We start from the raw sequence: 24,591 nt of genomic DNA on the forward strand, positions 1-24,591 counted from the left end.
ACAAAAACATAATGGAAATGGCCCATATTTGGGGGCAGGGGGGATATTGACAGCAGGGAGGAAGATGTTACAATAACAAAGGGAGCCATTTTGTGACCATTTAGGCAGACCTTGGGAACACTGGAAGACAATGATCTTTGGAAGAACACTGTGGCATATCCACCTGTCCCCCACTTCTGATTATTATCTTATCACCACTCCTGATGAAAATCTCCACAGCATCAGGTACAAATTCCAACTCTAGAATTCTTTATACCCTTATATTCCCTCAACCTCTTCCTTTTGGGAAAACCAGAGAGTGAGCATCTGTGGAAGGGATGCAATCATAATAACCTCAAAACCTACTTCTGAGAAAAAAAACCTCTTTTCTTTTACAAACCTTTAAAATGTTGCTGCCACCACTCTCCTCTTAGCTAGCAGAGAACCTTCAGTTCCTCTCTCTCTCTCCCTCTCTCTCTCTCTCTCTGCAGATATTGTGACTCCAGCTTATTACGTTCTTATTATCATCAAACCTTTTCCCTTTTAATAACAAGACCGAGAATGACATGGTTTGTATTAACGAAATAAAAATTAAACTTTATTTACAAAGGATATGAAGTTTCAATTTAGTTGGTGTTACATGTAAAAATTGTTGTTCCACGTTTTTATTAAATCCTTGCCTACTCTTTGTTGTTGTTGTTCAGTCGTTCAGTCGTGTCTGACTCTTCGTGACCCCATGGACCATAGCACGCCAGGCCTTCCTGTCCTGCGCTCTCTCCCGGAGCGTGCTCAAGTTCATATTCATTGTATCCGTGATGCTATCTAGCCATCTCATCCTCTGCCGTCCCCTTCTCCTTTTGCCTTCAGTCTTTCCCAGCATCAGGGTCTTTTCCAGGGAGTTTTCTCTTCGCATTAGGTGGCCAAAATATTTGAGCTTCAGCTTCATTATCTGTCCTTCCAATGAGCAGTCAGGGTTGATTTCCTTTAGGATGGACTGATTTGACCTCCTTGCAGTCCAGGGGACTCGTAAGAGTCTTCTCCAGCACCACAGTTCGAAAGCATCGATTCTTCGGCGCTCAGCCTTCCTTATAGTCCAGCTCTGACAGCCATACATTACTACTGGGAAAACCATAGCTTTGATTAGACGGACCTTTGTCGGCAAGGTGATGTCTCTGCTTCTTACTACGCTGTCTAGGTTTGCCATAGCTTTCCTCCCAAGGAGCAAGCGTCTTTTAATTTCATGGCTACAGTCACCGTCTGCGGTGATCTTGGAGCCCAAGAAAATAAAATCTGTCACTGCTTCCATTTCTTCCCCTTCTATATGCCAGGAAGTGATAGGGCCAGATGACATGATCTTCGTTTTTTTAATGTTGAGTTTCAAACCAGCTTTTGCACTCTCCTCTTTCACCCTCAACAAGAGGCTCTTGAGATCCTCTTCGCTTTCTGCCATTAGGGTGGTATCGTCTGCATATCGGAGGTTGTTGATAATTCTCCCGGCAATCTTAATTCCGACCTCTGATTCATCCAACCCGACCCACCTACTTACCAAAGCCTTAAAGAGAAAAGACATGTTATAATGCATCAACCATGCAAACAGACATTAAAATAGACAGTTCAACAATCAAACAATATACTGTTTCATCACAAACACCAATTGATACCAGAGATGGGCAACATTAAGCATGAGATCAAACATTAGGTGTGACATCCTATTATGCCCTCCTGTATCTAAAGAAAGGTATAAAAGACCCCTAGAGTGTAAGGGGGGGCAGGGCTTAGTGAACATTTGGCCCTACTAAGTGGCCATTGTCAACTCACCCCAGTCCAAGCATTCTACAGCTATTAATACTTGGCCAGTATATTAGCCTGTGTGTGTAAGTGTGGGGTCTTCTGGGTATGTGTGTGTGTGTGTGTGTGTGTGTGTGTGTATATATATATATATATATATATATATATATAAATTATTTTGAGTTTCAACAAAACAAAGCAAACGAACAAAAACATAACAAAACCAAACAATTGAAAATGTAACAACATATTCTAAAGTTCTCAGTTTCAAATATTATAACATTGGGGGGGGGGGACCATAGATTGACATAAACCTCAGTAATAACAGACCAGATATCCAAATATGAGTCTATTTGCAAGTGACATCTATATACCACGCTTTCAAATGTCGCTAGTGTTGTTACATCTTCATTGCATTATAGGTGGTGAGTTTTTATCCTTCCAGCATTGTAGTAGCAGTCTTTTAGCAGCCAAGAGGGCACAAAAATCCATTTACACTGACCATGTGTTACATTCCAAAAAGCAGGGAAATTTTTTAGGAGAACATATACATCAGTAAATATTAAAGAGCTTTCCAATATGAAGTTTATCTGTATGATAACTTCCTCCCCAAAGAAACCAACTATTGGGCATTTCCAGAACATATGAAATATGCAAATATGGGTAAATATCAGGGAAGAAGTATTTACTGTCCAGTGCTTAGGTATCAGGGATATATCTTTGTATTGCTATACTACATACGTTGGGAATTTGGGGCTGCATAACAAATAAGGTGTTCACTTTATTTGGGCATGTGAGTTGCACTTAGAATCTTTCAATAAATCCTTAACTTCCTTCTAAACATTTTGTGTGGATATCTGAACTCCATCCTATAAGGTCCTGTAGTTTTTGCAGCCTAATCAACTGCAAAAATCATAAAGGAGTTGGTAACAAACATCACTGAAGTAGAGATCAAATCACCAACATTCGCTGCATCATGGAGAAAGCAAGAGAATTCCAGAAAAACGTCTATTTCTGCTTCATTGACTACGCTAAAGCCTTTGATTGTGTGGATCACAACAAACTGTGACAAATTCTTCAAGAGATGGGAGTACCAGACCACCTTACCTGTCTCCTGAGAAACCTGTACGAGGGTCAAGAAGCAACAGTAAGAACCGGACATGGAACAACCGATTGGTTCAAAATTGGGAAAGGAGTACGACAAGGCTGCATATTGTCGCCCTGCTTGTTTAATTTATATGCAGAGTACATCATGAGAAACGCCGGGTTGGATGACTCACAGGTCGGAATTAAGATTGCCAGGAGAATTATCAACAACCTCCGATATGCAGACGATACCATCCTAATGGCAGAAAGCGAAGAGGATCTAAAGAGCCTCTTGTTGAGGGTGAAAGTGGAGAGTGCAAAAGCTGGTTTGAAACTCAACATTAAAAAAATGAAGATCATGGCATCTGGCCCCATCACTTGCTGGCATATAGAAGGGGAAGAAATGGAAGCAGTGACAGATTTTATTTTCTTGGGCTCCAAGAACACCGCAGATGGTGACTGTAGCCATGAAATTAAAAGACGCTTGCTCCTTGGGAGGAAAGCTATGGCAAACCTAGACAGCATAGTAAGAAGCAGAGACATCGCCTTGCCGACAAGGGTCCGTCTAATCAAAGCTATGGTGTTCCCAGTAGTAATGTATGGCTGTGAGAGCTGGACTATAAGGAAGGCTGAGCGCCGAAGAATCGATGCTTTCGAACTGTGGTGCTGGAGAAGACTCTTATGAGTCCCCTGGACTGCAAGGAGGTCAAATCAGTCAATCCTCAAGGAAATCAACCCTGACTGCTCATTAGAAGGACAGATACTGAAGCTCAAATATTTTGACCACCTAATGCGAAAAGAAAACTCCCTGGAAAAGACCCTGATGCTGGGAAAGATTGAAGGCAAAAGGAGAAGGGGACGGCAGAGAATGAGATGGCTGGATAGCATCACCGATGCAATGAATATTGACTTGAGCACACTCCGGGAGAGAGCGCATGACAGGAAGGCCTGGAGTGCTATGGTCCATGGGGTCACGAAGAGTCGGACACGACTGAACGACTGAACAACAACAACAAAACGAACATCATATCACACTATGGGTCAATGGCCCTTCATAGGAAAAAGATTCTCCACGGCTGATCTAGATATTATTGACTATATTTAAATATTGCATTTTATGGTATTTGGTGTGCAGACACTCTGTCTCTGTGTTCCAGTGTGATAGAAGTTGCCATATCCATGGAATTTTAGGCACAAATTCAACCAAGACATTGTCTCACCATTATGAACTTTTCTATTGTGCACTCATCATTCCCTAATCACCATTGTTTATGGGTTCCTTAGACAATGTAACCCTCCAGTTTTGCTTCTGTATTTAAAGAACACTTTGGGTGAGTTTTTTTAGAGCAGGGAAAATGCAATATTATTTGTGAAAGCAAAAGAAAACACTTCTTCCACTTGTGTAACTGCACTATTCTGCTGTACCAAAATGCCACCTAGAGGTTATGTGGCAGAAAAGCAGAAAAGGAAACACTCTTCTTGTAGTGCTCAGATCTCACTTCTGCACTGAAACTGAAAGTTGATACAGCGGATTAACAGCCTTACGCAGAAAAGGCCTATATTGCAGTGCCAAGACTGCTAAATGTTATTGATTTGCTTCAAACCCCTCACAGTAGGGATGGGGAATGTATGGCCCTCCAAAAGTTGTTGCACTGCAATTCCCATCATCCCTCACCATTGCCTACACTGGCTAGGACTGATGGGAGTTGCAGGCTAAAAGATCTGGAAGGCTGCTCATTCCCCAGCCCTGTCTTCATCAAGAGCCAGGCATAGGCTTGTCTGTCAGCGCACCTGAGCTTTTGACGATTATGTGGCCGCAAGAGATTCAGAAGGTGGAGCAGTTCTTATCATGGATGTGCAGTAAAGAGGAAAGCTACATTTCTTGCAGAAAGCTTCACTACCTGAATTTCGGCCTGTCAGCTGTTAAGGCACTGAAGCACTCATAGAAAAAATGCAAGTGTCTAAAGGGAATATGGTTTGAACTTTTGCATTTAATGCTCATATGAATGCAATTAGAGTCGTTGATGTTGTTGAGAAACCAAGAAAACAGTTTATTTAAGTCCTGAAATTGGCAACTGCTGCAATGCCAGCCCCTGTGAGAAAGAGATCCCATGAGCTTCCTGGCCTTCTCAGACGTTCCATAGCAAAACACAAAAAAGATGCCATACAGCGATTCTGTCGCCATGGAAACTAAGATCCCTGCCACGCTACGGAGGATGGAATGCGGCCAGCCCTGGTCGTGTTGAGCAGCCCCCCTTTCCCCCCTCTGAGTTCAACATGCAGCATTTCTCCTGCAGAGCAGAGGATCAAAGACACACAAAAGGAAGGTTGGCAGCACCTCTTTCCAACGCTACATGTCTCCGCTTCGGGCCTGCCCACTGCTCGGCTGACTGGAATTTTCCCTGCTGGGAAAATTCCACTGCCCTCGATCTACCTCCTGCTCCTACCACAAAAAAGGAAGGGACAAAGCTTATAGAACGCAGAAGCACCCAAGTCTACAATTTACAGCCTGGCACGTTTCGAAACGGGGCGAGGCAAGCTCTATCAGCAGCCCTGCAATCATTAAAATATAAAATGTTTGTAGAGATTGAGAAAGAGCACCGGGCGGAAGTAGGTTGCAAATCTTTGCTTTGACCCGCGAGGTCGGCAAGGGCACTGATAATGGCTAAGGATCGCACTGACGCATTCAACTCAATGCGCGGCCGTCAAGGGTGCGTGGCATGCTGCCATTCGAAGTGTGTACCGGCCTGTGAGCAGCTACGGCAGCAGCAAGCATCAGGTGCACTGGATTGCTTAGAGGTGTGGAGAAAGCGGAGAGGGAGACATTTTTCTCCCTCTCTCATAATACTAGATGGGATGAACCCAAGGGGTCATCCCATGAAGCTGAACGGTGGTAGATGTGTGACAGGTAAAAGGACGTACTCCTTCACACAGCACATACGTAGTTGAACTGTGGAAATCACTGCCACAGGGCATGGGAGCCGGTGTGGTGTAGTGGTTAGAGTGCTGGACTGGGACTTGGGAGATCCGGGTTCTAGACCCCACTTGGCCATGAAGCTCACAGGGTGATTTTGGGCCAGTCCCTGACTCTAAGCCTATCCTACCTCACAGGGTTGTTGTTGTTTGTTGTTGTTGTTTATTCGGTCAGTCGCTTCCGACTCTTCGTGACTTCATGTCCAGCCCACGCCAGAGCTTTCTGTCGGCCGTTGCCACCCCCAGCTCCCCCAAGGTCGAGTCCGTCACCTCCAGAATATCATCCATCCATCTTGCCCTTGGTCGGCCCCTCTTCCTTTGGCCTTCCACTTTCCCTAGCATCAGCATCTTCTCCAGGGTATCCTCTCTTCTCCTAATGTGGCCAAAGTACTTCAGTTTTGCCGTTAATATCATTCCCTCAAGTGAGCAGTCGGGCTTTATTTCCTGGAGTATGGACTGCTTTGATCTTCTTGCAGTCCAAGGCACTCTCAGAATTTTCCTCCAGCACCACAGTTCAAAAGCATCTACCTTCCTTCGCTCAGCCTTCCTTATGGTCCAGCTCTCGCAGCCATAGGTTACTACAGGGAATACCATTGCTTGAACTATGTGGACCTTTGTTGTCAGTGTGATGTCTCTGCTCTTCACTATTTTAGTTAATAGGGTTGTAATGAGGATAAAATGGAGAGGAGGAGGAGACCATGTAAACCACCTTGGGTTTCTTGAAAGAGGAACAAGGGCAGGATATAAATGTAATAATGATAATAATTTCTTAAAATATAGTGGTGGCCACCAACGTGGATGGCTTCAAAAGGGGATTAGACAAATTTATGGAGGATATCAATGGCTACTCGTCATGATGGCTCTATGCTACCTCCATAATCAGTGGCAGGATACCTCCCAATACCAGTGGCAAAGGAACACAATCAAGAGAGTGTTATCGCTCTCATGTCCTGCTTGTGGGCTTCCCATCAGCCATTGTGTGAACAGAATGCTGGACTAGATCAGATGTTGGTCTGATTCAACATGGCTCTTCGTATGTTCTAAGCATGCAGTTCATGCAGAAAGCCCCAGGTTTGGTCCCTGGCATCCAACAAAAAGTGACTAGGGTAGCAGTGCTGGAAAAGACCTGTGCCTGAGTCTTTTGAGAGCTGCTGCCAATCATAGTAGACAATGCTGGGCTGGATGTACTCTTGTACTGGTTCTGTATTAGTGCTGTGCCAAAAATATCTCCCACATTATTTTTGGCCATTCTCATTCAATTTGATAGAAAACAAACCACTTCCAAAAAGAAATTCAAAAGAAATGCCATTGGTTTGTCAGTTCCCCAGCCTGAAACTCTCGCAATGGTTTGCACTCACAAGCGTGAGCGGTACAAGCCTACCCATTGCTCCAAAATGGTGGCCAGAGCAAAGTTGGGCCTCTCCCAAGACCCTAACCCCTGGCCCTTGGGTACTGAGTCCGAAAGCAACCATTGCGAAGATATGAAGCTGCAAAACTATGCAAAAGTGTGATTAAATAAAGGAAAACACCTCTCTGTAGCTCTGTAACTGCGCAGCTGCAAAGGGACGGGGGGAGTAAGGGGGTGTCACAGAGTGACGCAAGCAGTATGCACGCCTACCACATGCCCACCACAAAATGCGAAGTTGGTTTGCAGAAGGGAAACCCTCAGCAAACGAAAAACATCACTGCAAAACACCTCCTTGGAAATCTGCATTTCCCAGGAGAAAACCATGGATGGCTGCAAAGTGGCAACTATGTCGTCTCTCCCGAAGGACCTTGACTCACAGCCACCCCAGACCAAAAGGCTCATGTAGATGGGGCCAGGGAAAATATAACCTCATGGCAATGCTTAATTTCTAACAGGCAAACTAGATGTGATGGTAAACATGACAGTGCTTAAAAAAAAAAAATAGCAGGTGCGGTTTGAGGGGGATTTTCATTGGGACCACAGCACATGGGGAGGGGAGGTCTAACCCTTTCCTTTCCCAGGGTGGTCCCAATTTAATTTGCCCCTTCCCCAAGCTGCTCTTAGCCCCAGAAGGAGCACTCCCTTTAGTCCCATGGCTGGCAAGTAGCCCTGCCCTCTTACAAGGAAGTGCTTCTTCTCAATCTCAGGTGCGATTGGACTGCCTGTGAGGAGAAGGCACTCCACAGATGCTCAGAACCATTTCCCCCCTCCCCTCCATTATTACCTTCCCATGTTTCAGGTTTGGGTCCTGGCATTTAAGACAGATTCCAGGCTGAAGCCCAGGTGTCTGATATTGATCTGTTTCCTGTCTTAAATAATCAGTGGTGTAGAGGAAAATGCACCAGAAGACCACTGCATCTTGACTTGAGGAGTTAGGGTGACAAACTATTCCTTCCATACCTGAGTCTCCAGAATGGCCTTAAGAACCAGGCCCCCTTATGGGTTTGTCAAGCCTCTTGGCCTGACCTTTTTTTGTCTTTCAAGGTTAGCTGCTTGCTTCGAAAGACACAACCTTGAAATATGGGAGGATTCCTGCATTTATTATGTTGGCTGCTGCTCAGTTGACCCTAGCTTATCTGCTGGGTGGTACAGGAATCGTGAGACCTAAAAATCAGACCACCACAACAGGTGATAGGGTACTGTCCCAAACTTGACGTAGTCAAAGGAGATCTTAGGTATATAAGTCCTCAAGGTGTTGTCACCCAGGCTGAGCGTCGGCGCAGACCTGGACCACGGAGGTGCTGCATGCCGGCCATTCACCTGGGGTCTCTCCGTTGCTGTTTATCTGGAACTCCCAACAACAGAAAGGAGAAGGAAGCTATCTTGTTCTGGACTGGTATCGTATATTATCATTTTGCCTGCTCTTTAATAAACTCCTTAAACTTCTATCCACCTGTGTGTGTGTATGCTGCTTCTGAATCCTAAAAAGAACCTTTGCCTCTTGGCAAAACGAATGGCTGTTAGTCATGATGGCTATATGCTCCTCCATTATTGAAGGCAGTATGCCTCTGCATAGCAGTTGCTGGGGAACATGGGCATTGTGCTCATGCTCCAGGTTTTGGAGGCCCCTTGGGCAAGACACCCTCAGTGTTCCGCTCCCTTAGCAAGTCTCCCTCCTCACTCCTGTTGTCACCAGCTGCACTTACTCTCCTCCTCTTCCTTATCATTGCTACCACTTGCTTGCTTGACAGGCAGGGAACCAGGGAGCAAGCGAGCCGTGGCATCTCCCGCTGCTCCTGCTCACTACCACCATGGTCTGGGCCCGTGGAGGAAGCAGTGAACAAGCAGGTTGCAATGCTGAAGAAGAGAGCAAGTCTAAGGAGCTCTTGTTGATGGATTCCCGCAACAGTGTGAGCCCCTAACAGTTGTTCAATCATACTTACCCTTGATGCAGAGCCAGATCAAGACAGGCTGAGGCCCTAAGCCATGTCAAGATTCAGAGGCCCCATACCATAAAAAAAAATGAAGAGAAAAACATGGATTACATTATAAGAGCAAGGAAAGCCGTTATATCTGCATATATACATAGGCAAAGATGCAATGAGGTACAACTACATAAAAGATCATAGAATCGTAGGGTTGGAAGGGGCCTATAAGACATCGAGTCCAACCCCCTGATTCTTGCAAAAATCTTTAATTGCATTATCAAATACCTTATGTTTACTTAATTGCCATCTATGAAACTGAAGACTTTTAATTTTTAGAAACATAATCATTTTATTTTTATTTTTTTAATTCAGTTTATAAGTTGCCTATATACAAAAGACTCTAGGCAGCTACAAAGTAAAAAAAAAATTAACAAAAAACCAACAATAAAAACAACGCAGCATAAAAACAGTATATAACAGTCAACAAAAAGGAATGAGAGTTCTACAAGGGGGAGGCCTGCCGGAATAATAGAGTCTTTAATTCTTGCTTAAAAACCTTCAACGAGGTCAGCGGGCGCATTTCAACCAGCAAGTCATTCCACAACGGAGGGGCAGCAAAGGAAAAGGCCCTCTTGCTTATGGCTGCCAATCTCACATTAATAGCAAATACAGAGATCAAAACTGAGTTAGTGGAAGTAGCAATGTTGCTTGCAATGAAAAATTAATACTGGAAGGGAAGTTGGTGGTACTGCGTGTGGAGTGGGATGGGAAAGTCAGGATTCAGAATGTTGGTGGTGGATTGTAGATGAGAAGTTTTTTAAGCCAAAACGATTTCAAGTATAATAAATCATAGTTATCTCCAAAGTATTGAGAGGCCCCTCATAATATGAGACCCTAAGCCATGGCTTACGTGGCTTGTTCCTAAATCCAGCACTGCCTTGATGCCAGCCCTGCACCCATGTCTTGTTTATGGGCTTCCTGTGGGCATCTGGTTGGCCACTGTGTGGACAGAATGCTGGCCAGACAGGCCTTTGGTCTGATCCAACAGGGCTTAATATGATCTCATGTTCATATATAAGCCCCTCTCAGACATCATTGCAGGCTCCACCCGCAGCCTACACGTGTCCATGATAACATCTGCAGATAGCCTGTGCGTGTAGAGCTACCCAGGTGGCAAGCTCTCTTTGTATGACCCTTGGAAAGCGATGGCCCGTTCTTGCAGAGAGAGTCCTCCCCCTGTACCTGGTGAGGGCTTGCTATAGGCCACCATCCCCCAAGCTGGTGTCCTCCAGATGTGTTAGACTAGAACTCCCAGCATCCCCCAGCCAAACAGGGTAGGGGATACTGGGCAGATGCCAAAGACATCGAAATGAATGTATTTATTATTTATTTGTTTGCTGCATTTTTATCCCCCTTTTATGTCAGTTGTTTCCCAGAGCAGCTCACATCCACAAAAAAGGGAGACACAGGCCCTGCCCTCAGACTTGCACACTACCATGACTAGGCACAGAAGGGAAGGGGAGCGGAAAGAAAAGGAAGAGGAGGGAGATCGGGTTTTCAAGGCCAGAACAAGGTGGTGAACTATAAGAGGCACAGCGGAGGCTGGTGGCTCCGATGTCAGTGGGGCGGTGAATCCGCTCCGGGTTTCAGTCAGAACTCTGGAGGAGCTCTCCAAGGTGCGGAGCACCTTGGAGAGCTCCTCCAGAGTTCTGACTGAAACCCGGAGCGGATTCACCGCCCCACTGACATCGGAGCCACCAGCCTCCGCTGGGCAGGCCTTTAATTGCACTGCCCTTAGTGTTTGGGCTTGAATAGCAAGTGGCGGCTCTTCCTCCTTTGGCCAATGGGTGGCAGTGGTATAGTGGAGCCAGGGCTCACCGGAAGGGCAACGCCAGCACTGTGTTATGCCGTGCAGGGCCACCCAAGACGGACAGGTCATGGCAGAGAGTTCTGACAAAATGTGGTCCACTGGAGAAGGAAATGGCAACCCACTCCAGTATTCTTGCCAAGAAAACCCCATGGAACGTATCACAAGGCTAGAAGAGATGACGCCGGAATATGAGCCCCTCAGGTCGGAAGGTGTCCAATATGAACCTGAGCACACTCTGGGAGAGAGCGGAGGACAGGAAGGCCTGGCGTGCTATGGTCCATTGGGTCACAAAGAGTCAGACACGACTTAACAACTGAACAACAACAACAACAACAACATGAGCTTTGATCCAGGGGCTTTCTTCCTAGCTCACATCCTTAGTCACAACCTTATGCCACTTCTGTTTCTTTTATTTCATCTCAGTGCTGGTCCATAACTCCTGATAGAACAAACACCACAATTGATCTGTATCTGTCTTTTGGCTACTTTTCCCCCTATCTGGCAAGGCCCTCTTTTTAGAAGAAGCCAGACCGAGCTCAAGTTCACTGCTTCTACTCCAAGCACCATTGCCCTCTTGTGGCAAAGCTGAGCGTCTTGACACCACAACAGTACTGAACTGCCTTCACTGGGCCAGCAAGGCGGCAAGCAGAGAGGATCAAAACCACACATTTGCACCAAAGGACAGGTGGCTCAGGATAATTGTGCATTCCTATGTTTGAGGGCCAAAGGATGGTCTCAGAAGAGGAAATAATTAGGGGAGTGCCCAGGTGACTGGAATGTCGTGACCAAAGCTTTTCAAAATATTGGGCTTTTCCAGACAAGGAAGAGCCCAATAAAATGGCTTCTTATGGTAAAAAAAAAAAAAAAACCCAACCAACAACACCTAGAATTTTCACTGAAAGTTTTTACACTGAAATTTATCAAAAGCTCAAGAGCCATGACAAACATGAGGGTGGTGACACTCCATGTGGAGAACCAAAACATACTATAATTCTGACCATCATATTTCAGGATTATTTTACTGTTTACTCTTAGGGCCAAATTACACTTGAAGGAAGGATGTGTGGGGTGAAAGGGAAAACATTAATGCATAATGAAAACAGCTAGAGCAGAATTAATCATCTTTGCATCCTGTGGAAGTGAATTCCATAGTTTCACTGGGTGCTGTGTGAAGAAGCCCTTCCTTTTATCTGTCCTGAATCTCCCACCAATCAGTTTCATGGGATGACCCCGTTGGGTTCTAGTATTATGAGAGAGGGAGAGGGAGAGAGAGAGAGAGAGATGTTTCTCTATCCCCTTTCTTCACACTATGCATAACTTCGTACACCTCTATCATGTCTCCCCCTTGCTCGCCTTTTCTCTAAGCTAAACAGCCTATCTGCTGACATCAGTTGACCCCCAGGGGATTCTGGGGAAGTTCCCCACTTCTTTTTAGGCCAACCTAAAATATTTCTACATATCCCACATTTTGTCACCCATCAAATGTGACAATAAATTCTGCTCTTGTTGTTTTTATTATGCATTTATTTACTCACTTATTTATTTGTTTGTTTAATTATTTTCCTTTTGATCCCATCCTTCCTCCAAGGATGTCAGGGCAGCAAACGTGGTTCTCTACCACCAACAACCATTTTCTGCACACAACAACCCTGTAAGGTAAAATGGGCGGAGTGAGAGTGAACGGCCCAAAGTCCAACACTCGAGCTGTCACAAGCCATGGGCTCTGAATTGCTTCTGTTAAGTATGTCTTCATACTATTTTGAATGGGAGCAGGGGGGAGGCTGCTACCCTCCTAGAAACATCCAGATAGGAAACAGATTGGTGATAGCTTTGGCCTGATCCAGCAGGGCTGTGGTCTTGAACATTGCATTTTTATGGAACGGCAACTGAAAAAGGAACACTATTGTGTGATCCCATCTCTCTGTTTTGGCAATTCAGTCTATCCATTCCCAGAAGGATGTGCAGCGCCTGTGACACCTATGCTATATTGTGATCACATCACCCCAATCTGGAAAGATCTGCACAGGTGGCCAGTTGTTTTCTAGAGCAAATTCAAAGTGTTGGTGTTTGCCTTCAAAGCTCTCAGGGCCTGGGTATCTCAGGGACCACCTGTCTCAGTAGGAACCTGCTCGGTTATTAAGATTTATTTATTTATTTATTTATTTATTTATTTCTATACCACCCAATAGCTGACGATCAGCAGGAGAGGCCCTTTTGATGACACCCTCACTTTCAGAGGCCTGCTTTTGGGGCACGCAGGAACGTGCCTTCTCATGTGCTGCTCCTGAATCCTGAAATGCACCTGGACTTATGACTGGTCCTCTCTCTCTCTCTCTCTCTCTCTCTCTCTCTGCTTTTGAAATTGTTATGAGATCTTTCTAGGTTGTCTTTAACATTTTACTATGTCTTTATTTGTTTATGACTTTTATTTTCTGAATTTTTGTTAACTGTCTTGGCTGGTTCCAGGAGGCAGTATAGAAATGTCCCAAAAAAATAAAACACAGATTCCATTTCCATGTGGTCACTGCACATCATCTATGAATTAAAACAGCTTTCCTCAACCTGGTTGTGCTGGGAGTTGTACATCAGCACATCTGGAGAGCAACAGGTGGGGACCACTGAATTAAAGCAACCTGGTACTGATCTGTGTGGCAAGCGAGTAGCGTAGAGAGTGGGAAGGTAAAACACAAGTCACTTCACCGCTTGGCCTCACCCTGGTTAAAAAACAAGAACCAGATGCCTCCTTCCTTCTGTAGCTTTTCCACTCATCACAGCCTGGTGAATAAAAAGACCTGTCATTTGACCATCCAAATGAACTCACTTCTTCCAGAGTTAGGGAAAGTCCAGCTCCCTCCATTCTACAGAGGGGAAATGCTGTTGCAGCATTTCACCCTACAGTGAACAAAGTGTGGATCCAATCCTATCAGGAAACCAGCCTTACAGTGGAGCAGCCCAGAAGATGGAAGGTGCTGGCTTCTTTTTGACATGTCTGCTTTGCATCATCAAGAAGGGTGAGTTTGGCATTGACAGCTTTTCCCCTTTGGTGCTTACACTGTTCTTGGAATTGCCTGAATGCCTGCGGAAACAAATGGAGGGGGAAATTGTTGCTGTAGGTCTCAGTCTAAAGCCCATCACAGTCAACTGCTTCACTCCGCCTTTGGCAAAACCACCAAGTTACCTGATGATCCTCAGGCCACTTTAACTCAGCCTTCCCCCACATGGTACCCTCCAGATGTGTTGGCCAAGCTGGCTGTGAATGATGGGAGTTGCAGTCCAACTGGTGGAGGCTGGTGGCTCCAATGTCAGTGGGGCAGTGAATATACTCTGGGTTTCAGTCAGAAGCAGTCAGAACTCTGCAGGAGCTATCCAAGGTGTTTCACACTTTGGATAGCTAGAGTTCTGGCTGGTTCTGACTGAAACTTGGAGAGGATTCACTGTCCCACTGACATCGGAGCCACCAGCCTCCACTGGGTCCAAAACATCTGGAGGACACCAGTTTGGGGAAGACTGCTTTAAATAGTGATTACAATGTTGTTTTAAAGCATAATTGTAATATGGTGTTTTAATCTTTTTATTCTTTTACTGTTTTATCTTTTGTGTTCACCGCTCCGAAATCTGTTTTAGATATGGAGCAGTTGTAAATAAATAAGTACATAAGTAAGTAAGTAAATAATTCGGGCCAATATCCATAAATGATAGCCTGAATGGAAACATAGCCCTATGAGGAGAGACTGAGAGAACTGGGCATGTTTAGCCTTGAGAAGAGAAGACTGAGGGGAGATAGGATAGTGCTTTTCAAGTCCTTGAAAGGTTGTCACAGAGAGGAAGGCCAGGATCTCTTCTCGATCATCCCAGACCTAGGGAGGTGGTGGGCTCTCCCACACTGGAGGCGTTCAAGACGAGGCTGGACCTGTCAGGGATGCTCTGACTTGGATTCCTGCATTGAGCAGGGGGTTGGACTTGATGGGCTTATAGGCCCTTTCTAGTCCTACTATCCTGTGATTCTATGGTTCTAGTTGCTTTGCTTCTAGGCATGTCTTCCAAAGGATGGTCCATGCATGTGCCGTCAGAGGTGACGGGTGAAATTGGCAAGTCCGTCACCTTGCCCTGTACCTTCACACACCCCCACAACACGTACGACAAGACCCTGACTGCCATTTGGCGGGTGAAGGAGCCTTACAACGGGACAGTTGTTTTCAAGTGCATCACTCACAGCTCAAGCGACCTGTGCAAAACCACGATCGGCTTGAAGGACGGGTACAAGCTCTTGGGGAAGCCACGACAGAACAACCTCTCGCTCCAGATTGACAACCTGACCTGGAACGACAGCAACAGATACTTCTGCAGAGTTGAGTTCTCTGGAGACTTTCACGACAAGTATGAGAGCCGGATGGGGATCCGCCTCCGGCTCCTAGGTGAGAGGAATTTAGACCCAGCGAGGAGGTTTATTTTGTATGGAGGCAGAGCTGGAAATGGAGGGCCAGCGCCAGGGGTCCACATCAGTGGGCCAAACCAAAACAGGAGACATCTCCCAACCCGTAGAAATATAGCAACAAAACAACTGGGCTGGGCTTACTGGTGATAAATATAAATAGAACTGAATCTAATAATAATGTTTTTTATCTATGTAGTTACAAAGTATGTACATAAAAACAGTAAGAAAGAATATAATGTTATTGTGCTGTAAAGAAACACACATCAAACCAATAAGGGAGAATGCAATGTTGTTGCGTTATAGAGCATCTCCACACCAGCCTAAAATCCTGCATTTAAAACGGGGCTTTCTGCTTCCGTTTTAACTGCAGGATCACAACGGACTCCCTTTACACGTTCTTCCTTTCCCCCCTCCCCTTTCCCCCTCCTTCTCCCCCTTCTCTGAGTCTTCCATATGTTTAATTGATCTCGCTCCTCTTCTTGCTGCTTTTCCTTTTTCATGGAGGGAACTCAAGCCGAACACAAGCAGAGTAATTTGATACCTCATTACCTCTGATCTATTTACAAACAGAATAAAGGCCATTTAGTGTGGGAGACATGGAGGTTCATGATGTCATCTAAAGGGCCCACAAACTTCCATGAGTGAGCAATCTCAATAGCAGGATAAAAGCTCTGTGTGAAGAAGCGCATAAAGGCCTAACTAGATTCAGTTCTATTTATATTTATTGTCACCAGTAAGCCCAGCCCAGCTGTTTTGTTGTTGGCATCGGTGGGCACCAGCCAAGGGCCACACTCCAGTGGGGCCCCACTGCCAAGCGACAGAGTCCCTCAGCTCTACTCCAGTTCTTCCTTGCTGCCTCTGCCTGCTCGCCTGCTCTCTCAGAGTGGGTGAGCACAGTGATGGGAGCAAGGAAAAGGACCATCTGCCTCCACTGGACTTTCCCTCCCCTACCAGGCAATGGTGTGGATTGAGCCCAGAGGGCAGTTGGATGGGCAACTGGTGACAGTGGCAAAGAGGTGAGCCCACTCCAGATGGGTACTCGCAGTGGTAATTTTGGACAGCCCCCATAGCCACGCCCCCAAGAAGAGTCCAGAAATGCAGGTAGCTGCATTGGTCCCCATCAACAAACTTGTGTTAGCACTTATCTTCTCCACCAGGAGCAGGCCTTTGTAAAGCTGTTAGGTGTTAATTGCCTGTTGAAACCCAAACCACCCCCAAATATTTTGTATTACAACAGGAATAGCTCTCAATAATAGGTTAATGTTACTGTGAAAATCCATTCCCCCTGGCCTAGCTTCTGGGAGGATTGCAGCTAAGCTCAGGGGAAACAGTGAAGCCAGAGGGCAGTGGGGGTGGCAGATGATGGCATCATTCCTGCTCATCAAAGAGTCCCAGGGCTTCGACTCTGTGAGCCCTGGTTCCACTACACCACCAAGAACATTTTGCCTACAGGGTCTTCAAAACCAGGAGGAAATGCTACAAATTTAGCCTGAATTCAAATGTGGCTTTTAGGCTATTCAACTCGAGAAAGGCCGCAATGTAAGTGCATCAGCTGCAAAATTCCTCAGAAAGCCTCCTTTTCCAGGAGCTGAGGTGGCCAACTGACCAGAAGAAAACCCAGCCTGGCCTGCTCCAGTGACTTTAACACCAGCTTGTTCTGCAGAAACCAGCAGGTGAAGCTTTTCACAGCATAAAGATAAACTTTACCATGATATTTATCTCCTGCTTAAATTTCCGGAAAGCAGGCTGCTGCGAAATGCCCAGAAACAGGGGCTGGGGAAAAGATAGTAGCCCTAAGGAGCACCATGCCATCAGGACTGAGTGACCTTTTATGTTTTTCCGATGAGCCTTAAGGCAAAGACAGACCCAATGTCTTCAGAGCGACAGGAGCACTTAGCTGTTCTCTAAACAAACAGGCTGTAACACTGGCCCCAATTCTCCAAGCAGTGAGACTTTCCAGAGGTGTAGTGGTTACTCAGGTTCAGTTTCCTTGTTAGAAGGACACAGGAGGCTTAAGGCATTTTGCAAGATTTGCATTTATTTACCAATGTACAGGTTGAGCACAGATGGAGGGGCCCAGCTTAAAACTCCAGCAGACAGCCCAAGGCAGGGTGGCCAAGTGCCAAAGAGGACCTACACCTTCGATAGTGATGGAGAGGATTTGTCATGGATTTCGACACCTGTCGAAATTCCCTCTTCTATCCAACGCGTAAGGGTGCAAGTGCGCTGTTCTCTATTACCAGGAGTCCTCTTTTGCAGAAGGATGTCCTCCGTTTGAAGGGCTGTGCTGTCGTATTCTGGTTTAAAGACAGAGAACCATCAGAACTGTTGCCCTTCAAGGGTTAGCACCTGGGCAGCAAGCTGGACGGGCAGGCACACAACTGACCTGGTTGCAGTCTTCTGCACCATGCTGAGATGCCCTGTATTTTTATTTAAATTATGATTTCCAAATTTGCACCCACACACATAGATTAACAGAAGCAAGTTTTATGCCAACCCGTGTTCTCTTTTTTTGTGATGTGTTTGCTCATGTTTGGGGAATCGAAAGTGGCCACCCCTTAATTGCATCTGGCCAACCCTATCCTCAGCCCCTACCAGGTATCATTGGGTCCTGCCCCTATCCTCCAGGTTCCCGCCCTCTCCCTGATCTGCCAGGCCCCACCCTTTAATTCCCATGTTCCACCCTCTACATTTCAGGAACTGAGCCTCAGAAGAGCAACATCCGGGGTTACTTCAGCGCTCAACTTCCTTCTGTGTTAACGTCTGTGATTCAAGTTGGGGCCTCATTCCGCATGACAGACAGACCCCCTGCCCTTATCCAGGCCTGCCACAAAGGTGATGGCCTGCACCACTTGTGGCCGCAGGCTGTCCATGAAGCATCACTTGCAGGAGGATGTTTTTTACGGGGGTGGTTTTATTTTGGGCATATGTACATTTCAGGAGAATGTGTGCCTCCCAGTACTGCTTTGCTTCCCGAATCTGCCACCCTTCAGAGGTGTTGGGTTGCAACTCCCATTGTCCCCAGCTGCTTTCTGGCAGGGTTGATAGGAGTTGTAGTGCAGTGCCTCTGGGGAGCCCCAGGTTGGGGGATGCTGCCAGTACTCTGACACAGGGAACGTAAGATCGTGAGAAGAGCCCTGTGGGATCAGAGCAAAGGCTTAAGTAGTCCAGCATCCTGTTCCCCACAGTGGCCAACCAGATGCCCCAGTGGGAAGCCTGCAACCTGGGGCCTAAAGGCAATAGCCTTCTCCCACGGTTGCTCCCTAGCCACTGGCATTCTGTGGCATGTGGTCTCTGCATCTGCACATACCCATCATCAGAAACAGCTACTGCCAGACTCGTCCTCCGTGGGGTCGGCGAACCTAAGCTCGTGGCTATCACTACCGCACACGGTGGGAGCAGATTCCGTACGTCTGGATTTGGGTTGCGCAAGGGGCTTCCTTTTGCCCATCTTGAATCTCCTGAAAGTAAGTTTCACTGGAGGGACCCCAAGTTCTGGCATTGTGGGAAACAGAGGGGAAAGCTCCTCTTCCCGCTTTCTTCACACCCTTCATAATTTTCTAAACTCCAGGGAAGGAGAATACATTGCAAATCATGCATACTGAGCTGGTGAGGTTTGATTCCCCGGGTTGCTTTGTTGTGGTTGTTGCTGCTGCTCATGCTTTGGGACGTTCTGCAGCTCCCCCCAGGATCGTGAACATCTCTGTCCAGGGCAGCCAGGATCACGCCGTCCACGCAAAGTGCACAGCGGAAGGGGAGCCGCTGCCCACCCTGACGTGGACCGGTCCTCTCTCTGGCAACAGTGCCTCAGTGCCAAGTATGACCCACCAGATCACCAAGGAGCTCCAGCACCTCGCCCGCGATGGAAAATACACCTGCACAGCCGTCAACAGCCTCGGACGAGCCGAAGGGGCCGTGTACTTCTACAGATTCAAAGCTGGGGGCGGCTCTTGGATCCTGGTCATCTGGTTCGTAGCCTTGGGGATTAAACTACTGGCGCTGGTGGTGATACTTGGGATCGGTGCTTTCTGGAAGGGAGGTAGGCGCCCCTCAGTCGGAAACTTGTGTGCTGGGAAGCTGGGAAAACTGGGTTCTCGCATGTCACAATTTCTCAACCTCAGTTCCCGGGGGAAAAATAAGTGATGTGTTTCAGCTATGTGGCCCTACCACCGGGGGGCCCAGTTCAGCTGTCCAGGTTCACCAGATGGCCATGCCCCTCCCCTGGCTCCGCCCCCTTTCCACCCAACCACCAGCCGTTTGGTGGTTTCCCAGCTTTTGTGCAGTTTCCCCCCCATGCTAAAAGGTTGAAATGCCTCTCCTAAGGTGTTTTATTTTACTGGCAATAGGAGCCTCGAGCTGAAACAGGCTGGTGTTCTTGATCTTTTGGCCCTGCCCCTTTTGCCTTTGGCCACACCCCTTTTGCCTTCAGCCCCACCCACCCCTGGAATGGGGCACCCTGAAAACTTCTCCAAAGTGGAACTTGGCCCTTGGGCTGAAAGAGGTTGAACACCGCCGTGTTAGGTAGAGTGAGGGAGCAGGCGCTGGGAAGCAGGAAGCAGTGGCTACCGGGGGTTGCAGCTCCGTGGGTAGAGCGCCTGCTTTGCATGCCCAAGGTCCCCGGTTTGATCCCCGGCAGCTCCAGGCAGGGCTAGGAAAGAATCCTGCCTGAAACCCTGGAGAGCCATTGCTGCCGATCAGTGTTGACACTCTTGGGCTAGATGGAGCGATGGTTTGACCCAGTATAAGGCAGCTTCCAACGTTCCAGGCTGGAGAGCAGTGCTGTGCGTGCCACAGGGCCTGCCTTGCATCTAGGGAAGCCAGAGAATTCCGCCACGGATCTCGGTGAGGCCGAATGCCAGTGCATTCAGCCCCACGAAATCCATGGCGGAATGAAGCCCCCCCCCCGCCCCGCAAAATGGGCCCGGAACGGAGCGGCTACCTGCTGCCGTCCGCGCTGACTTGAGAATGGCGTCCGCAGCCATGGCCGCCATTCGCTTCTTCCATATAGCCGTGATAGGCTACGTAAATACTTACGTAGCCTATCACGGCTAACGCAGGGACACCATTTGCGTCCCTGCGGAAGCCGTGATAGGCTGCGTAAGTATTTACGTAGCCTATCATGGCAAAACTAAGGGGACGCAAATGGCGGCGGCTATGGCGGCCGCCATTTGCTTTCCTTTTTTTGCCATTTTAGCCTACATAAATATTTACGTAGGCTATTACAGCAAAAAAAAAAAAAGAGAGAGAAGGGGAACGCAAATGGCGGCCGCTGTAGCCGCCGCCATTTGCGTCCGCTTTTTTTTTTTGCTGTGATAGGCTACGTAAATATTTACGTAGCCTATCACGGCAAAATACAGGGACGCAAATGGTGGCAGCTACGGCCGCCGCCATTTGCGTCCCTGCAGGCTGCCCAGCGGCCAGATGTCTGGCTGCAGGTAGCCCTGGCCGGCAGCTCCGTGGAATCTCTGCGGAGCGGAGCTGGCCAGAGAGAATTTCCGGGGGAGGGACAGAGCACCTCCCCCCACTGCGAATGTCACCCTTCGAAAAGGCAAGTGGCTTTCGTACATCCCTACTTGCATCTGCAAAGCCAGCCTCAGGTGTGGCGGGGGATGCCCTTCTATCACCAGCGTTGAAGCATGATCCCATTCCTGGTTCCATATGCGCATGCCTGCACTTTGCAAGGGGTGTGGAAACTCTTTCAGCCCATTGGTCAAATTCAGTTAATTCTGGAGAAGTGCTTGCGGGCCGCATTTGCATCGTGGGCAGGGTCTAAGGCAAAGGGGTAGGGCAAAAATAGTCCAAACACCAGTATATTTTAGCTCAAGGCTCTTTCCTGCCAGTAGCTAAGCCTTAGGAGAGGCATTTCTACATTTAGACTACACAAAAGCCAAGAACCATCCAACCATCGGCAGTCAGGGAAAGGGGCATGGCCATCTAGGGAAACCCCAAAGCCCAGACTAGGACCCCAGGCAGGCCAGGTTTGGCCAGTGGGCCTGAGGTTCAACACCCATCTTACGATCATCACCTGAGGCCCTGCTCTGTGTCCCACCACCAAATGAGGCTAGATTGATGGGAACATGGAACAGGGACTTTTCTGTGGTGGCACCCCCTCTGTGGAAGTCCTTTCCCTGGGGGCAATTAGATTTGGTCCCTCACTTTCAGCGAGCAGTGAAGGTGTTTTTATTCCGCTTCTTGTTCTGATTGTTTATGAGTTGATTGCTGCTCTTCCTAATGGTTTCACTCCGCTTTTAGGCTTTTTAAGGGGTTTACATTCTGCTGGGTTGTAGCGTTTTAAAAATGTATTCCTTGAGAGTCTCTGACTGAAAGGCTGCATAGAACTGGGTTTAATAATAAATAAGAAAAGCAATTGGCCTCGGTAGAGTGAATGGTGGGGCACCATCTTGTCCTTCACCTCAGGAAGCAACATGTCTGTCGTGGGGCAGCCCGGGCTTGATTATAGGCTTAGTTTCAGTATGGTGTAGCAATCTCCTCAAAGATGAAACTATTGATGCCCATGGAAAGCTAGCATGTCAGGGAGGAGGCTAAGCTACTTTACTATGTGCGGGGAAATTTTGCATGGAGGAGCTTTCAGTTAGGCCCCACCCTCAAGTGGTTCAGCCCAGACCCAGCTTTACTACCTAAGTGAGAACTAGGCACTAACCCAGCCTTCCCCAACTGGTGTACTCCAGATGTTTTGGAGTGCAACTCCCATCAGCCCAGCCAACATGGCCAATGGTCAGGGATGATGGGCATTGCAGTCCAAAAATCTGGAGAGCTGAGGAAGGCTGCCTTGCACCTTTGCTGTCCAATCTTCACTATTTGCTCACTTCAGATTGATTGATTGGATTTTTATCCCGCTCTTCAGCCAGAAAAGACTCCCAGACTGGCTTATAAACAATCGGTAAACAAGACAGTCTCCCCCATCCCACAAAGGCTTACAATCTAAAAAGGATACAACACACAAGGAAAAAGGGATGGGGAGGGAAGAGGAAAAAATGAAGTTGACTTTCAGCAGGGCTGGTGAATGGCCCTGCTTCCCCTCTCATCTCCCAGGGGGTGGGCAGTCCAACTGTATCAGGCTCAGATGTTCCTTTTGCCTGCTTCTGCCTCCCTCACTCCATCTTCCCCACAGCTCCTGTTGTTGTCAGTTAGCCCTGTATGTGTGCATGTGTGCGCGGGGGGGGGGGCATTAAACAATGATGCACTGAGAAAACTTTCTTTCTCCTTTTTTTTTGTCCCTTGCATTACAGATAGCTTTATGGGTCAGAGTAGCCGGTCACGGTAAGAAACTCATCTCAGCTTGCAAGTTAAAAATAAGCACATTCCTAGCCTTTGTGGATATATGGATAGGTTTCAAATGGTGTCAGCAGTTATCGGTGAGTGTCAGAAGTAAGAAGGGGGAAGGCGCAGGCTAGGATTTACAGTGGATACAACTGGTGCTTCAAGACCTATACACTAGCATCCCTGATGGGATAGCTTTCCACATTCAGGCTTTCAAAAAAATGAGGGAGCACTGCAACGTGCAACCAACCTGCTACTCTCCACTTCATGCTGTGTGCCATGCCAAACTGTGCAATGTGCTAAACAACTCTGCATTTGGGGAACAGGCCAAAGTTAGAAGTGCAGCATTTGTCACTGAACCGCACAGGCAAAAAATATAGTTATTTGTCATGTTTTATTCCACCCTGAGCTCCTTGCATGGAAGAGTGGGGTATCTGTCTGTCTGTCTGTCTGTCTGTCTATCTGTCTATCTATTAAATACATACATATGTAATTAATAGTTTTATTATCTCACCATCCCTGTGCACTAAGATGTGGGGTGGTTGGGGGTAGTGTGTGTTGTGTGTAGGGGGGGGGGAGGTGTGTCTGGTGGGTAAGAGTGTGTCAGAGGGGTGTAAGAGAGTGTGCACGTGCACACGTGCAGCCCCCATTCATTACCAGATGGGGCCCTTAGGGCCAAGAAGGATGTGCACCCGTTTTAAACGAAGAGAAGGGAGGTATGCCAAATGAGGAAATTCCACCCCAGCTATTCCCTCCCCAGTAAAAGGAAGCACCATAAACCTCAGAACACAAGAGAACTGCTGAATCAGACCAAATGTCTAACTGGCCCAACGTTCTGTTCACAGGCCCATCAAATCACTTCTGCTTTCAGAACCATTAACAGCCATGCCATCTTTTGCATTTCTCTCCCCAGCTGCAAAGGGCAGGATACAGGCAGCGCAGCATACACTGTGATTTTTTTATACTGGATGTTGCCATTCCCCCCCCCCCCCCCGGGCTCCAGTCATATAGCATTTTTTAGCTATGTCTCTCAAGGCGCTTTCTTAGAGGAGATTAATAATTATTGCCAACCTCATTTAACAAAGGGCAGGATGGGAAATCAATTTGTGGTGGCAGTGGCAATAGGGGGAAGGTTGTCTGATAGCAAAATATCCAACAGAGGATGCCGTTTTTCCATTTCCTAAAAAAAACAGCGTCTTGGGGACTTCTGCAGAGTTGTTAGTAATACACAGATCTTCAGAGTGCAGAAGGATCAGCACAAGTGATGTGTCTGACCTGGGAGCAGATGAGCCAGCATTCCATTGGAAAGGCTCATACAGTTCGAAGTGGAAACTTCTCAAACTCAGTAAGACTGAGTTTGACTCAAAGGTGCCCTTAAATTTTCCCATCCATGCCTTCTTTCCACCATGGCCTGGGAAGAAGCTAGGTGCTGTTCCCCGCAATTGGCGTTCACGTTGTTGATGCTTTCATCGGCAGGCAACCAATGCAAGAATCTCCATACGAAAACCTCAGTTGCAGGATCAGCTCCGTAAGTCAACGTCTGCCCCTGCCCGAGTGAATCTAAAGAACCACGTGTGTGTTAAAGATCCAGGACTGTGTGCCTCTCTCCATTTTTATGGAATGAAGTGGAGATCTTGCCCAATGCAGATCTGTCACAGATATCTGGATACAAAGTAACTGAAGCAGACAAAATCAGTAATAATGTCTTGTGGGTTCGACACGCAGTGAACCCACCCAATGGCGAACATCATCTTTGGAGGCTCCTTTTTGGGTGCCACCACCCACAACGGTGTGATGGTTGGCTGCCAGGGACAAAGCCTTCTCTGCAGTGGCCCCCCGTCTG

The 24,591-nt window shown here is 47.3% G+C and overlaps 1 protein-coding gene across 1 annotated transcript; it reads left to right on the forward strand.

Annotated features, from left to right (window-relative positions):
• Positions 1-13,991: 13,991 nt before the first annotated feature.
• SIGLEC15 (sialic acid binding Ig like lectin 15) lies at positions 13,992-24,306 on the forward strand. The gene is made up of 5 exons (XM_084829636.1): positions 13,992-14,043; positions 15,064-15,447; positions 19,147-19,506; positions 22,718-22,748; positions 24,225-24,306. Exons 1-5 carry the CDS (start codon positions 13,992-13,994, stop codon positions 24,304-24,306), a joined length of 909 nt encoding a protein of 302 aa, XP_084685762.1.
• Positions 24,307-24,591: the final 285 nt, after the last annotated feature.

This window comes from Heloderma suspectum, chromosome 2, assembly GCF_057233095.1.
Source record: "Heloderma suspectum isolate Gila_16-S chromosome 2, 16-S_ref, whole genome shotgun sequence".
NCBI lineage: Eukaryota > Metazoa > Chordata > Lepidosauria > Squamata > Helodermatidae > Heloderma > Heloderma suspectum.